This window comes from Hypanus sabinus, chromosome 6 (genome assembly GCF_030144855.1).
Source record: "Hypanus sabinus isolate sHypSab1 chromosome 6, sHypSab1.hap1, whole genome shotgun sequence".
Taxonomy (NCBI): domain Eukaryota; kingdom Metazoa; phylum Chordata; class Chondrichthyes; order Myliobatiformes; family Dasyatidae; genus Hypanus; species Hypanus sabinus.
In genome coordinates, this window is record NC_082711.1 from 48,618,946 (window position 1) to 48,636,145 (window position 17,200).

Below are 17,200 nucleotides of genomic sequence, written 5' to 3' on the forward strand. Positions count from 1 at the left end.
TCAGATTACCATGATGATGAAAACCGGGAAATGCGCGTGAAACGCGTTACAATGATTTACGGGCATTATTTTGCCCAATAAGCGATGAAAAAAAAACCCAAAAAAAAAGCAAAACATGTTGGGGAAAAAGTATTAAATATCGAGAGCTATATCAAAACCTGCCTTCTCTCTCGAATTTGGTATGAATGAATGACAGCTACGCACAGTCTACAGAATGTGTCGCCTAACCTCTCAGCCTTGCAATTACGCGTTCTGCCACAGAAATAACTGTTCGGCGAACTGTAGTAAATTATCCGTCCCCACGCTTAATTTCTATGCAGCTCACATCGTGCTGGAGATCACACCACACTACAATGATCCGCGCTGCATCCACTTTGTTTAATTTTCCAGTGCATATTTTTTTTAAAAAATGAACGATTAATTATAATGCACACGGGCACAGGAGAAACAAGTGTTAAAATCAGATCGCTCAATCGGTTAACGCTGCGGCTTGAACAAGTGTATCAATGTTTATTGGGGCCGGCGGGACGGACCGAGGGTGGGGGTGGGGTGGGGTGGGGGTGGGGGTGGGGGGGCGGTCAGAAGGAGCGAGCGCGAGCTACTTTCCTATTGGCCCGGAATTGGGAATAATAGTTGGAAAGCGCGAGGAATGGGAGGGGGGGGGGGGGGGAGAGAAGGTGGATGAAACGCTCTGTCCTATTTGTCGGTCCGTGACGCCGCGGTTGAAAACCCGATTGTGATTGGTTGTCCGCCGGCGGCTGTGTTCTTGGGCGATATTTTTTCTCTTTTTCTACGCGGATTCGGTGAAGCGGGGAAAAAGGGAGAAAATAATGGCGGCGGAGGCGGCGGCGGCGATGAGTCGGGCTTCACGTTAGTGTTCAAGCCTCTCGCTCATTGTGTTTAGGCGTGTGTGTGGGAGCGAGGGGCGTCGCTGGACTCGAGGGAGCGGCGGGTGACAGTGGCCGAAGTGGGCAGAGGGAGAGCAACCGGGAGGCGGAGGAGCCATGGCGGCGGCGGACGGCGAGGCGGCGGCCGGCGGAGTGCAGTCGGCACTGGGGGATGGCAGCCCGAGGAGCCTTTTGGACTGAGGGGGCGTCTAGGCCTCGCTTCGTCCCACGGCGCCACAAGGTGTGCTGGCGGGAGAGGATCCTTCCCTTCCAGTGCTCCACTGAACGGAAGGGGGGACCCGATCGTTGCGAGCGGCGGAGGCTGGTTACCGGAGCGGATCGGGTTCTCACTCGGCTTCAGTGGAAGATTGGTGGGGCGGTGTGGTGGGGGGGGGGGTAATGAGTGGTGATCGGGGGCTTCTGCACGGCTCGGAATGTGGAAATTGTTTCTGATCAGGATCTTATGCAGGAGGTAGTGGTTAACTTGCCCCTCTCTCTTGGAGCTGGCACATCGAATCTAGCGACTTGCAAGCGTGGGAGACGTTTACAGATTTTATATTTACACATCGCATCCTTTCGGTGAAATTCGGGCGAATTTTCACAGAGAACCACCCACAGCAAATGGGTGGTTGTCAAGAGCCATTCGTACGCACGTCCAGAGAGAGTAATGTTAAGATCTTGCTTACAGGCTGCATCTGAACCATCTCCCTTCTTTACATCGGTCACTTTTTGTTCAAAGGATATTTGTATATTTCAGTTTTGGATGGGGAAGACATTTTTTCGGGGGTTCCTGAACCCTGGAGAAGAAAACAAATAGCTCTGCTCTAGAAGGTGTTTATGATACAGCTTCTGTAAGACTAGCTATCTAACAGGAAAATTGTTTTTTCCCCCCTTTGGAAAGGGAGGTATTTCCTTGTTTAATGGAAGGAGATCTGAGTTCCTGTCAGGAGGACTGAGTTTTCTGAATCAGTGTATTTGTATAATTACTGTTAAAGAGAGCTGAAAGTATGATTTATCGTCATGCTGCGTTTTATTTGCGACAAACTGATGTAGTTTTTATTAAATATTTCAGATCGTTTAGGAAACTATGAAGAAGAACGGATAGATTGGCGAATTGTCATCTGGCTGCTTTTTTGTTGTTGATGTTCATGGATTTTTCAATGTTCCGAGCCAAGGGAGTGTTCTCTTGATCTGGATTCGCTTTACATTGGAATGAAATAATGGCGACACGTAGGTCCTGTCCAAGTGAAGAGGAGGATGGAGATGTAAATGGAAAAAAACGCCCATATGTTGAAGAGGACGAGGTAAGACTGAGATTAGATGTCGTTTTAATTTTTTAAACAAACATGGATGGTGATTTGAGCGTCTATTACTTAAATACAAGGTTCAGTACGAATGAATCAGCGAATGCTTTTGTGCCTTTTGATTTACCATTTGTCATCTTGTCGTATTGGGCGCGCTGCCCGTCAGGCTCAACAGATTATGCTCCAGAGGTTTAGCAAGGGTTTGTGTATTACAGCTTAAGCTAGTAGTATCAGCTTTTAGTTTTAATGTAGAGGTTGATTTGCTGTTCTCAGAATGTAAAAACAGCGGCGCATTCGGAAACACTTAGTTTATATTTGAATATATGTTGCAATGAAATGTTGAATTATAGTAGCATACCAATATTAAGGGTAAATATGTAAATTGTTAGAAATAATTAATCTAGAACCAAAGTTCTAAACGTTGGTTGCATGAAATGGAAAAAAAATCTCGTTTTTGGAGCACTGATGAATTTGTGTAGTCCAGCTTAATAATTCAGTAGTACTTTATGTAGACCAGCTCAATGACTGTTGAAATTGTTGGTGGTTTTATTTGTTTTGATTCTTGAATTGTCACTGAACCCAGAGAGATTTCCATAACTGTCTTTCGTTTTCAACGGTACAATTGGTTCGCAGACTAGGTTAATGTGTGGGGGTTAAATGGTAAAATATTGCATCAGTGATGGTGTAGGTGGAACTCAAAGACTACTGAAAGGCATTGGCAAGTTGGAACTTTGTGTGGAGAGCATCTTTTTATAATCCCTGTGCTGTAGTTAGAGGAATTTCTAAGATGACTTTTTGCTGTTGCAGGTGCAGTTATCATTTGGATGCTTTTACATTAAATGCTTGTGAATATATTGTAGATTAAAAATATTAATGCTGGAAGCACTTAGCAGTGGAGAGAGAAACAGATACTGCTTCACATTGATTACCTCTTCGAAGCTGGGAATATACCCTAGTGAGGAGGATATTATATCACTTGTATTTCATAAAATATTTTCTGAAGAATACATAGTATGTGGAAGCCTTATGTATTTATTACATTATGATTAATATTAGTAGAGTAATATTTTCATCAAAAAAACAAACTGCTGGAGGAACTTGGTAAATGGAGTACTTTCTGTGGAGCTTGATGCTGCTTGACCCGTTGAGTTTCTCCAGAAGTTCGTTCTTTTACTCCAGATTCCAGCATCTGCAGCCTCTTGCATCTGAATATTTTTGTCAGGATAATCTGTGCTGTTGAGATGTTTTACTGAAATAAAATCATACGTCTCACATATATACAGATACATACACCTACTAAATTTATGTGTATTCAGTACTTTTTTGTTGGTATTTAATTTTTAATTTAAATCTTTAAGCTGTTTTCCATTGTGCATTAAAATATCTTTGCTTTATAGGAGTTATGGTACTATAGGAAGTCATTTGATCTATTACCTCTGCCTAAACTGGAAAAATTGTGCCCAGGCTAATCCCATCTTTTAGTTCTTGGTCTGAAGACTTCTAGGTTATGATTCATAAAGTAATCAACCATGTTTTTGAATGCAATGAGAATTTCTGCCTTGTACCACCCATTACCAGATGTCAGCTATTTGGATCACATTCTGCTTAAAGTATATGTCCCCTGAATTTTGCAGGGGCAAACAACATATTCAAAATACAATTATTTGTTTTAATTGTGAAATGTATTCACTGTGATTTAAAAAAAAAAGAAAAGCTTCAGATACAAAAATGAAAACTAAGGTATGGCTTGGCATACTCAGTTCTGATGACAAAGAATGCACTAGCATTAGCGGTGGTCCATAGGAGCTTCACCAGGCTAAATTATGGGATGTATGGGTTAACCTATCATTGTTAGTTTCTCCTTGGCATTACGGGGCTGCAAAGAAAACTATTAGGACTGTCACAGATGCTCAGGTGGCTGTGGATCAAGAGACATGACCTGTTGACCATTGCCTTTGGGACACAAGCCAGGGCCTGATCAACCCTTGTGAGAGTGTCTGATGTGTAAAGACCCGAAACACCCAGTGACCTTATCCCACTGCTTCTTAGGTTGTATCTCAGCATCATGGCTAGAGAAATTAAATCCTGTTTCCATTAAGGTTTAGAATGAGGGGTGGAATATTGAAACGTATAAGGTTCTCGACGAGACATGATAGGGTGAATGGCAAGATGTTTCCTCTTCTGGGTGAATCTCAAATAAGAGGATATGGTTTTAGATTAGGGAGTGGTCATGTAAAATTGAGTTGGGTAGAACAACTTCTCACTGAGGGTGGTGATTCTTTGGAATTCTTTCTCTTGGAAGATGTGGAGGTTAAATCATTGGATATAATTAAAGAATCAGATAATATTTTTCAAAGATCAGGAAATTGAGAGCTGTGCAGAACTGGCAAAAAAGAGAAGATGAGGCTGGGGCAGATCTATCATATTGAGTGATAGTGCAGACATAGGGCTGATTGGTCGCCTGCTCCTCTTTTCTTGTGTACTTAACATCGGCACTGTATTGCATTGAGCTGTTTGTGATGTCTTAGGATAATTATATAATTTCATTCAACAAACAAGGGAATATCTGCTGATGCTGGAAATCTGAGCAACACACAAAAAATGCTGGAGGAACAGCCTGAAATGCCGACTGTTCTTTTTTCCATTGATGCTGCTTGGCCTGCTGAGTTCCTACAGTAATTTCATTCAAGTCCATTTTAAAACTGGAAACATTGAGATTTTGTTTTGTTTACACTATTGCTTTAAAATGATTTGAACTATTTGTGGAAAATATTTTGAGTTATTTCAAAGTCTTCTGGAATATATTTTCTATATTTTTATTCTTGTGTGATATTTGCTAATTGCATTTAAAATATTCCAAAACAGAAGGACATTTATTTTATCACAAAATATTTTTGTAATGGCACTGTTTTTTCACTCTATAGTGTTTGTAGTGTAAAGTAGAATTAATTAGATTGAAGCAGATATGATTTGCTTTTTGTGGGAAGTTAATTTTTAAGTGGCTTCAGTTCTAGTAACTTGTTTAAAAAGAAAGGAATTTGTTGAAATATGTGTAAGCTCTTTTGTACTTGGCGTATTTAGAGTCATTCATGTTTGATCCTAGTATAGATTATTATAAGGTATTTATTACATAACATATTTGGATTTCATGTACTGTTTGTATTAGTCAGAGTAGTAAAGCTGCACTACAAATTGAAACTTGTATTAGAGCAATAACAATAGCTTACACTTTCTCTAGATGGATTGCAGGTATATCAAAATGAGTAAAATGGAATTTATTTTTTTCTTTCTTTCATTTAACTTTATTTTAAAGTAAGGATTAATGGCTGGGGTTTTCCACCTTCTTGTTCATCTGCCTGTGTCTTTTCTCTCAAGCAATAAATAACCTTGTTAATCAGTGAGAATGTGGAGGACTTCTGTTGTCAGCAACTTTGATAGTGACTAGTTGCAAATAAAAGTTTGTGAACCCTTTGCAATTGCCTGGTATTCAGCATTATTTACTCATAAAATGTGGTCTGCCTAAACTAATAACACACGAACTGTTGTACTTTTCATCAATACTGCATGCACAATTTTAAAAATATCATAGTTTTGGTTCAAAAAATTATGTGAACCTTTGCAGTAATGCTTTCTACAAAAACTATTTAGAGTCAGGTGTTCCAGTCAATGAGATGAGGTGGAGGTGTGGGTTGTAGAGGTAAGAGGTACCCTGATCTATAAAAAAGACACACCAAGTCAACTTATTGACATAACTTGCTCTTCTCAAGAAAGATCTGTTCATGTGCATCATGGCATGATCAAAACAATTTTCGAAGGACCTTAGAAGAATTGTAGAGATGCATGAGGCTGGAAAAGGCTACAAAAACGTACCTAAAGATGAGCATGTTTATCAATCCACAGTGAGAGAAATTGTTTACAAATGGGAAGAAATTTTGCACGGTTGTTACTCCCTAGGAGCGGGAGTCCTGCAAAGATTACACCAAGAAAGCAACTTGCAATGCTGAAGGAGGTGAAAAAGAACCCAAGGGTAATAGCAAAAGACCTGCAGAGATCTCTAGAACTTGTTAAAGTCTATGTTCATGTGTCCACTATAAGAAAAACACTGAACAAGAATGGTGTTCACAGAATGACACCATGGAGGAGACCACTATTTTATAAAAAAAACATTGTTACATATCTCAAGTTTGCAGAAGACCACCTGGATGTTCCAAAACACTTTTGGGATAATGTTCTGTGGACAGATGAGACAAAAGTTGAGCTTTGTGGCAGGAGGAAATGGGGCACTGCACACCATCACCTAAACCTCGTGCTGCATGTTGAAAGGAACATCATAGTTTGGGAAACAAGAGAAAACCTGCAGCTGCTATAAGACTGAGCAACAGGTACAAAATTCTGGAGGAACTCAGCAGGCCAGGCAGCATCTATGGAAAGAGTACAGTCAATGTTTTCGGCTGAAACATCGACTGTACTTTTTTCCATAGATGCTGCCTGATCATGGTTTGGGGCTGCTTTGCTGCCTCAGGACCTGGACAGTTTGCAATTGTTGAGGGAACAATGAATTCCACATTGTATCAAGATATTTTACAGGAGGATGTCAGGGTAGTGGTCCTTCACCTGAAGCTTAATAGAAGTTGGATGATGTAATGAGAATGATCTGAAATACAAGTAGATCAACAACAGAATGGTTTAAAAAGAAGAATATTTGTGTTTTGGGATACCCAAGTCAGAGTCCAGACCTTAACCTAATTGAAATGCTGTGGCATGACCTGAAGATAGCTGTTTATACAAGGTATTCCAGAAATATTGATGAACTGAAACAGCTGTATGGAAGAAAGGTCCTTGCTGTTGTGCAAGTCCAATAAGCAGCTACAGGAAATGTGTGGTGGAGGTTATGCTGCTAAAGAAGGTTCTACTAGTTATTAAATACAAGGGTACACATACATTTTCCATCCTGAACTGTGAATAATTCAACAATAATTCAAAACCAGCTTCACAAAGGGTTCACAAACTTTTTCTTGCAACTTAAACATATACAGTGTACTCCCATTAATTGGAACACATTGGGACCAGTATATCTTGCCACATTTAAACGGTTGTTACAATTACGAAGTTTCAAGGACGGAGCATCAACGATGGTGACAAAAATCACTGCTTTTTGAATACACTAATTTGCACATGCAAATGACACTATTTTATTAATTGTTTGCTAAAGCACGGTGTAGTGTCAAATGGCCACACAAGTGCATAATACTGATCAATCTGCTGCAGTCTCCTGTCTCAATTAAGCAGCCTAATTCACCAAATAAACACAGGGAATCCCCGGCTATTTTCTCATTTAATTGCTGTCCTCTCAAGAGTTGTCCCAACTAAGTGACTACCCCAGTTAACCAGTGGGCTAATTAACTGGAATCCTATGTATATGGAAGCATGTGAATATAACTTAAAAACCATACTATTTTTAAGCTGAAGAGAGCAAGGATATTTGTTGAATGATTGTTAAATCTTTTTTTGCATTTTTCTAAGATGTGTCTTAAGCCAGAGTGTGTAGATAGCTGGGAATCTGTTGTTACTAGAGTGATGAAAACAAAAAAAAAATGCCAATGCTGAAAATCTAAGGTAAGAACAGAAAATGCTGGAAATTTTCAAACTCAGGCCACAGATGTAGGAATAAATCTTAGAGCATAAGACCATATGACATATGACATATGAGCAGAATTAGGCCGTTCTGCCCACTGAGTTTGCTCCGCCATTCCAACAAGCCTGGATCCCACTCAACCCCATATACCTGCCTTCTCGCCATATCCTTTGATGCCCTGACCAATCAGGAAATGATCAACTTCCATCTTAACTATAAGCACGAACTTGGCCTCCACCACAGTGTCTGGCAGAGCATTCCACAGATTTACTACACTCTGGCTAAAATAAAAATTCCTCCTTACCTCTGTTTTATAGGGTCACCCCTCAGTTTTGAGGCTGTGCCTTCTAGTTCTGGATGCCTCCACCATAGGAAACATCCACGCTATCTAGTCCTTTCAACATTCAGTTGGTTTTAATAAGATCCCCCACATTCATCTAAATTTCAGTGAGTACAGGCCCAAAGCTGCTAAACACTCCTCGTGTGTTAAACCCTTCATTCCTGGAATCATCCTCATGAACCACCTCTGGACTCTGTCCACTGGCAGCACATCCTTTCTGAGATATGGGTTCCAAAACTGTTGGTAAAACTCTAAGTACAATCTAATTGGTGTCTTATAAAGGCTCAGTTCCTTGAAATAAAAGCCAACATGGGGTTTGCCACCTTTACCATGGACTCAGCCTATAAGTTAACCATCTGGGAGTATTGTACGAGGACTCCTAAGTTCCTGTGCACTTCTGATATTTGAACCTTTTCCCCATTTTGATAGTATACAGCACTATTGTTTCTTTTACCAAAGTGCATTATCGTACATCTCTCAACACTGTATTGCATCTGCCCCTTTTTTGCCCATTCTTCCAATTTGTCTAAGACCTGCTGCAATTGCATTGCTTCCGCAGCATTACCTGCCCCTTCACCTACCTTCGTATCATCCGCAAACTTTGCCAGAAAGCCATCAATTCCATTACGAAATCATTAACAAAAAATGTGAAAAGCAGCGATCCCAATACTGACCCCTGAGGAACCCCACTAGTCACTGGCAGCCAACCAGAAAAGGCCCCTTTTATTGCCACCCGCTGCCTCCTGCCTTCAGTTATCCCGCTATCCATTCCAGTACAGTCGGCCCTCCTTATCCATGGGTACCGCATGAGCGGATTCAACCAACCGCAGATGGAGGAAAACCCAGAAGTTCTCTCTCCAGCACTCGTTTGAGCATGTACAGACTTTTTTTTTCTTATCATTATTCCCTAAAAAAAATACAGTATAACAACTATTTACAAAGCATTTACACTGTATTAGGTATTATAAGTAATCTAGTGATGATTTAAAGTATACGGGTGGATGTGCATAGGTTACCCGGATCGGAAATAAAAAAAAGGAAGTTCTCCAAGTCGGAACAGGTACATCCAGTATTATTCAGCGTCAGTTAGTCAAATGTTTGTCTTAGTATATAGTATATATTTTACCTTTCTATGCATATAAAACGCTTAAGAAGCGTATGTATTTCAATAATTAAACCACTGCGCTGCTTAGTGATAATTGTAGCTTTCATCGGGGCAGGGCCTTCACATACTTCATTATCCTCTAATGTTTTTCCAATGACTGGCGTTTCACCTCTTTCCGATTGCTGTATTATTTCCACTTCATTTTCACTGCGGGCGGCGGGTCCCGAGTTCCACTGGGTCCTAAAGTCCACTGCACTGAGAGAGGTTAAATAAGGGACTTGAGCATCCGCATTTTTTGATATCCGTGGGGGTTCCCAGCAGCAATCCCCTGCAGATCAGGAGTGCTGACTATATCTTTCTTGTAACACCGTAGGATATTATCTTGAAAAGCATCCTCGTATGTGGCACCTTATCAGACACCTTCTGAAAATTCAAGTAAATGACTTCCACTGCCTCTTCTGTGTCCACTCTGCTTATTACTTCCTCAAAGAACTCTAACAGATTTGTCAGGCAAGATTTCCTTTTACAGAAACTATGCGGATTTTGACTTATTTCATCATTAGTTTCCAAGTACCTTGAAACTTCATCCTTTACTAATATGCTCCAATACATTCCCAACCACTGAGGTTAGGCTAACTGGCCTATAATTTCCCTTCCTTAGCCTGGCTTCCTTCTTAAAGAGTGGAGTGACTTCCAGTCCTCCAAGACGAAGCCAGAATCAAGTGATTCTTAAAAGTCTATGACCAATGAATATGTTATCTCTTCAGCAACTTCTCTCAGGACTCTGGGATGTGGTCCTTCTGGCCCGGGTGACTTATCCACCTTAAGACCTTTGGGTTTGCTTCGTACTTTTTCCTTTGTAAAAGCAATGGCACTCACTCCTCCTCCATGACACTCACAGACCTCTGGCACACTGCTAGTGTCTTCTACAGTGAAGAAAGATGCAAAGTACCCATTAAGTTCATCTGCCATTTCTTTGACACACATTACTATCTCACCAGCATCATTTTCCAGTGGTCCAATATCAACTCTCACCTCCTTTTTATTCTTTATATACAATTGAAAAAATTTCTGCTATCCTGCTTTTACGTTACTGGCTAGTCTGCCCTCATATTTCATCTTTTCCCTTCTTATAGCTTTTTTTTTTGGTTGCCTTTTGTTGAATTTTAAAAGCTTCCCAATCATCCAACTTCCCACTCACTTTTGCTACCTTATATGCCCTTTCCTTGCCTTTTATGCAGTCCTTAACTTTCTTTGTCAGCCACGGTTCCCTACCCCTGCCATTTGAGAACTTCTTCCTCTGTGGGACATATCTAACCTGTGCTTTGTGAATTAATCCTAAAAAGCCATCTCTGGCATTAAACAAATTCCCTCTCTTGCGATCCGACACCAAACTGATTTTCCCAATCCCCTTGCGTTTGGTAAAATTTACAATTGTACAATTTTGTTGGAATGGTACAGTTTAACTCTTTGCTCTATCTGCATTTGTACCCAATGATTCGCTTGTCCTTCCTTACATTCATGTTACATCCATAATCTATTTGTAAACCTTCTAGCTCATCCTCAGCTCTATCATCCTTTTTCCCATCCCTCTGCCATATCAGTTTAAACCACTGCCAAAAGCTCTATTAAATCTGCCCTTAAGAATATTGGTTTCCCTTGGATTCAAGTGCATTCCTTCCCTTTTGTACAGGTCCTACCCGCCCCAGAAGAGGTCCCAATTATCCAGAAATCTGAATCCCTGTCCTATTCTTCAATTTTTCAGCTACACATTTATTTGCTACCTCATTCTATTCCTGTCCTCACTGGTGCATGGCAGAGGCAGCAATCCCAAGATTACTACCCTTGAGGTCCTTTTCCTCAGCTTCCTTCCTAACTCACTGTATTCTTTTTTTCAGGACCTTCTCCCTTTTCCTTCCTATATGCACCACAACATCTGGCTGCTTACCCCTCCCTTTTCAGGATATTGTGGATGCGTCTAGAAACATCTCGGACCCTGGCACCTGTGAGGCAAACTACGATCTGTGTTTTCTTTTTGATTTCACCAGAATTACCTCTCGTCCCCTTGACTATAGAGTCCCATTACCACTGCCATCCTCTTCAGTTCCCTACACTCTGAGCCATTGGGCCAGACTCAGCGCCAGAGGCACTTACAACTAAAACATTAAACTCCTGTTTCTCTTTGTCCATATATGAGCCCTTCCAATAGTTTCTGTTTTTAATCCCTAGAAATATTGTATAGTTAAACAGTTTTCAAAGTATATCCATGAGTAGGTTTTATAATTACATTATAGCGCTAGTAATCCACTGTTCTTATAATGGAATTTTGAGAATGTTTGATAAGTTTCTCAGTAAATATTTCAAAAAAAAGGAGTTTGGAACTGTTGGATTGTTGGAAGCTGTTTCAGCTATTTTGTTCAGTTATGCAAGATGCTTAGTTTATCTAGTCTGGTTTATCTGTGACTAAACCCAGAGTAACTTTGTTTTCTTTAATCATTCTCAGTAAGCCTATTGTTTGTATCGAACCACAAAATTTTAGTGGTTCATGAAGGTTGGCAGTCATCTTCTCAGGATAGCTAGAGCATTGTTAAAGCTAGGGTAAATGCATATAGTTTTTTGAGACTAATGCAGCTCTGAATCTGATTTGGTTGGTGCAGACTTTTTTGTATCACTGAAGTGCAAAAAGAAAAGCTGCATATGCGAGAACTGGAGGGAGCTTCTGTCTTTGCTAGATTTGGGCCCTTGTAGTTTAAATGGTATGTGAGACCTCTGACCATTTCCTATTTTATTCATTCAGTTGATGACAAGAGTTTTTGTAATTTTGTTTGAATTGAATACAATAAAAAGTTAATATGTTTAGTCATTTTGATAATAAAGTCAGTGTTTTGGTAGCTTTTCTAAATTAAAGTGGAAAAAAAGCAAATTCATTTCTAGAACTACAGCAACTGTTCTCTTATTACCTGATACCTGGTATTACTTTTGTCTTTATCTACTTATTTTTGCATGCATCGCCTTTAGGGGATAATTGTTGCCAATATATACTGTAACATTCAATAGTGACAACTTTTTCAAATGTGTTTAAAGACAATATAAACCACTATATGAGGACCTGTCATGGGTTTTTCTTTTAATTGGAATATATTAATAGAAAGGAAAATACTTAACTTTCTATTTGTATTCTTAATAACCTTAAACTTTGTAGGGTTCTGTAGAGAGAAAACACCTAAAGTACTTCTAATATGTCTGCACTTCAGATGTAAATAATTTTAGGTTTGATAATCTATTTTAATTATTTCTATTCAGTTATACCACAGTTTTTAATTATGTTTATGAAATGTTTATAGATTATTTGCCACTTTCTTAAGTGTGCAGAGAACAAGAGTCAAAATATTTTAGAGACTTTTATGGCAGTATTTTACGTGGACAGTATCGAAAGTTGCTGATAAACTTTCTTTTTGTACTTGATTGCTTAATATATCAGATTGTGTGCAGTTTATCTATTTCAACATTTGCTACTTGGTGCTTGTTGAACAATGAGGTAACTAGAATGTTCCGACAAGTGGACCTAATCTACTTTTACTTTCCCTTTTTTAAAATGGGCATGATAAATGCTGAAGGGTGATGAGTTTAACTGGAAGTCTGCTGAATTTGAAGCATTTGGCTAAATGCTGATCATTATCCCACTCAGATGCATACAGTGTGAATCACTGTTGACAGCTTGGGTGCTGTAGGTGCTTAATTTTCTAGTTTTGGTTGCCTTAAGAAGGTGGTATCCGTCAGTAGAGACCCTCACCACCCAGGACAGGGAGGAGGTACAGGAGCCTGAAGACTCACACGCAACATTTTAAGACCAGCTTCTTTCCCTCTGCCATTATTTTTTCAATGGTCTATGAGCATTACTTTGTTATTTGTCTTGCAGCATTCGTACTTAGTAATTTTTATGTCTTGCACTGTACGGCTGCTACTAAGCGACAAATTTCATGATCTATGTTAGTGATAATAAACCTGATTCTGATTTTGTTGTGGCAGCATGTGCTGCTCTGTGCTGCATCATACATCAAGTCCCAATTCATTTACCCATTCATGAACATTCCAAAATGTATTGGGTTTGAACAAGATTTTTAAGCGATTCAGATACCTAGATGCAAGAAATGTGGAGTGCTATATGAGAGGGAAGGGCTAGATTGGTAAGTTAAAAGTTAGGCACAACATCAGGGGTGAAGGACCTGTACTGTGCTATGCTGTAATGATCTAAACCATTTCCTTCTGCTTACCATCAGGTAGTTAAACAAAAGTAAATTTGCTTCAGCCACCAACTCCTTGGTATGCTAGTATATTTTTTTTGTATATTTTATGTCAGTTCTTTGGAGAAATAATTGCATTCAGCCAAATATAAAATTCTTGTAGAAAGGCGCAGTAGCCATCATCTTGAATTATTTTTAGTTTATCTCTCACGAGGGACAAGTCCACATCAATCCCAGAATTTTATTCTGCTTTTTTGTAAAAGCCCAAAATACGACCTTCACTTTTACTGTTTTTAAAAAAGACATACCAGTCCCATCATTGTTTGCATATATTAATCATGTACAGTAAAACTCCAATAATCCCTCATACTTGAGGCTAATCATGTTAATACTCCAAAATATTTTTATTTCATTGTTTTTATATATTACACAGTACTGTAATAAATTTTCCCAGTGGACCCAGTAAGCTTAAAGGGAAAATGGAACAGGAACTGCAGTCAGGTTGCAGGAACTGGGGCTCTGCAAGTTGGGGAGGGGCAGAAGAAATGGGACCCTATTGTGTGGGAAGGGAGCGTGGGAACGGGGGCCTCAGTAAGAGGGAAGAGGAGAATGGCAAATGTTATTTGGTGAACTAGGCTCTGTAACTTTGTGATTTATGAATAGCTTAATAGTACGTCAACAGAATTTTGCAGTACTTCATACAAATTCTAGAGAAAGGAATTGCATCACAAGAATGTGATGTGGAATAACTGAACACGAGATAAATGTTCAATGAAATGCTAATGGTGTAGAAAGTTTAGAATGTTTTCCAAGCAATTATTTACATAACCAATAATAAACAATGTTCCTATCGACTTGAGCCCAACTACTGCCAAAAATAGTTAACCTTTAAAAGAAGATGAGGGTTATAATCAGTTCTGAGGAGGACTACAATGAATTTCAAAAGGACATTAGTAAACTTGAATGGTAAATAGTTTGCAGACAAATCTGAATGCAAGTAAATGAAGGTAATACATTTTGTAGAAGTGAGGAAGTCACATTTCTTGGAAGATGCAAGGTAAGGAAATAGTATATCAGAATATAAATACATTAATCACTAAACATTGTACCACAGCTTAGTATAGCTATCAAGAAAGCAAAATAACCATTGAGATTTATTTCTAAAAGGGCAGTGTTTAAAAAATAGGGAAGTTGTACTAAACCTGCCATTGACTTGGGTTAGGTAGCATACGGAGTACTCTAAAGTTCTAAGAGCAAACAGGAGGAAATCTGCAGATGCTGGAAATTCGAACAACACACACAAAATGCTGGTGGAACACAGCAGGCCTGCAGCATCTATAGGAAGAAAGGCTGTCGACGTTTTGGGCCGAGACCCTGACGAAGACAGCGCTTCTCCCTATAGTTGCTGCCTAGCCTGCTGTGTTCTATCAGCATTTTGTGCGTGTTACTCTGAAGTTCTGTTACCCATAAAGAATGGTTATATAGTAGAGGATGTCCAGTGGTAAACTTAAAATATGGTTGCGATTGCAATTGATTATTGTTCTTATTTTCCATTTGTGTAGAACAGGATCCATTCACAGTGATCTAGATTTTCTGAAGATGATTAAAGCTTGCAGGGTTTGTACTCTGATCTTATATCAGAGGCCAGTTTATGATATTGTTGATGAGCTATAGATTACACCATGGATGTGAATTTAAATATTGTGTCTGTAAACGCTGATGAATTAACTTGCGATTTTAGATTTAGATTTGGAGATCCTGTGGATCTGTTGGGGAAAGGGTCTATTTACATTAGAGTAACACAAAGGAATTTATAATGCAAGTTGACTGCATGCTGATGTGAAATGGCTGTATATACATTGCTTCAGTTTTTGTATGTTGTGTTTTGGTTCTAACAAATTTTATTCTGTGCATTCTGATGATGACATCTCAAAACTTGCTTGATTTTTCAACTCCTTGCAAATGGCACATGGCATCATATAAGCAGCATTCACAAGAGAAACATAAACTGAACTTAAACTATACACATTTTTTTCATGGAAGAATAAAATTATTTGAGAGAAGGCAGCAAAACATAATTGAAAGCCAACCATAAAAATACAATGAAATTGACAACACCATAGCAGGTAGGAAGTAAGACTTGCACATCTAAAGTCAGCTTGATTATCATGAGGGGTTCTGTAATGTATGCCTCTTAATGCCAATCAATATTGAAGTCTTAACTGTGCACACACCTGCTTCCGTGTGTTCTTAAATTGTTAACATTTTGTTTTTGTCATTAAAATATCCTGTGTATTTTCCTAGCCTCTCAATTTGTCTAAGTATAAAATACTGCAGATGCCCAGCATCATAAATGAAAATGATTTTTATTTCACTGTTGAAGAGTGATGAAAAATTCTCCACCTCTTTGGCTTAGGGCAGCTACTATTAATATAAAAGAAGTTCAATAGCATTTGGAACAAAGCAGCTAGCTTGATTGGCATCTTACCAATCAACCTAAGATTCATTCATCCTAAAAATACAACCTCAGAAACCAGAGGGATAATGGCAACAAGTGCAGGAGAACACCGCTACTGTAGGTTCTCCCCCAAACTGCACATTATCTTTATTTCAAAATAGGTTATCAATCCTTCAGTGGTGGCCTAAATTCCAGAATACTGTATCCACCCAGTAGTAATGTGGGAGTGCCTTCTTGAATCATTGCTAAAAAGGTTCAAGAAGGTGGCATAGCATCACCTTCACCAAGGAATTTGGGCAATAATAGGCTTGTCAATAATTCTTGGATGCCAAAAAATGAAGCAGTAAAAATTAGAAAATGGCACCTATTGTGATATTCTGTAGCATGAAGCCATGTCATCTGTGGATGCATTGCAAAACAAAATTGTTTATTTTTTCCCCACATAATTCAGTGAAAATGAATTTTGTTATGCTGATTTCTCAATTCTTAAGAGCATGATGGGCTGGATTCAAATAAGTGCTTTTTTTTGTGGCTGAGGACTTGAAGATCAATAGGTACAGTTTCAAAATAAGCAAAAATGGGAAGAATTTTTTACTTGGGATGGTGAACTGTTGGAATTCTCTGCCTGGGGGTTCAGTGGCTGTGCTCATTTAAAGCACGAATTGCAAGCAATACAAATTCCAAGGAAACTAATCTCTGGACTAGACCTGAGACTCAATATTTCTTTTGCAACTGGATCTTTGACTCCCTGACTAACAGACCACAGTCATTGGGGATAGACAGCAATACCCTTGCCACAATTATTATCAATACGATTGCCACAAAAGGCTGCATCCTCAGCCCCCCACTGTACTCATTATACATTCACAAATTTGTAGATAGAGTTAGATGACTCCACTGTAGTGGGCCAAAAAATAACTATGAACAAAAGGGTTGGGTATTGACTTGACGAAGTGGGGCAGAGCACATTCTCCTCTTTTCATCAATGCTGCTGAGCCAGAGATGGTTTAAAGCTTCAGGTTCCTAGGAATAAATGTCATCAGTAGCTGTCCTGGTCCAACCACGTAGATGCCATGACCAAGAAAGCTCCCCAGCATCTCTACTTACTCAGGAGGCTAACAAATTTTAGCATCTCCACATCAGTTCTCATCGGGTTTTAAAGATGTATCTTAGAACATGTCTTGTGTTAATGTCTAATTCAGGGTCCAGAACCCAAGGAACTGCAGT

At 39.2% G+C, this 17,200-nt stretch overlaps 1 protein-coding gene across 1 annotated transcript in view; it reads left to right on the top strand.

Annotated features, from left to right (window-relative positions):
- The first annotated feature begins 746 nt into the window (after window positions 1–746).
- Window positions 747–17,200, top strand: part of LOC132395447 (rho GTPase-activating protein 21-like) — a 197,236-nt gene continuing 180,782 nt past the window's right edge. The window contains exons 1-2 of the mRNA XM_059972072.1: window positions 747–1,128; window positions 1,960–2,191. Coding sequence (XP_059828055.1) covers window positions 2,108–2,191 — 84 coding nt within the window. The 5' untranslated portion in view covers window positions 747–1,128; window positions 1,960–2,107. The remainder of the gene's footprint in view (window positions 1,129–1,959; window positions 2,192–17,200) is intronic.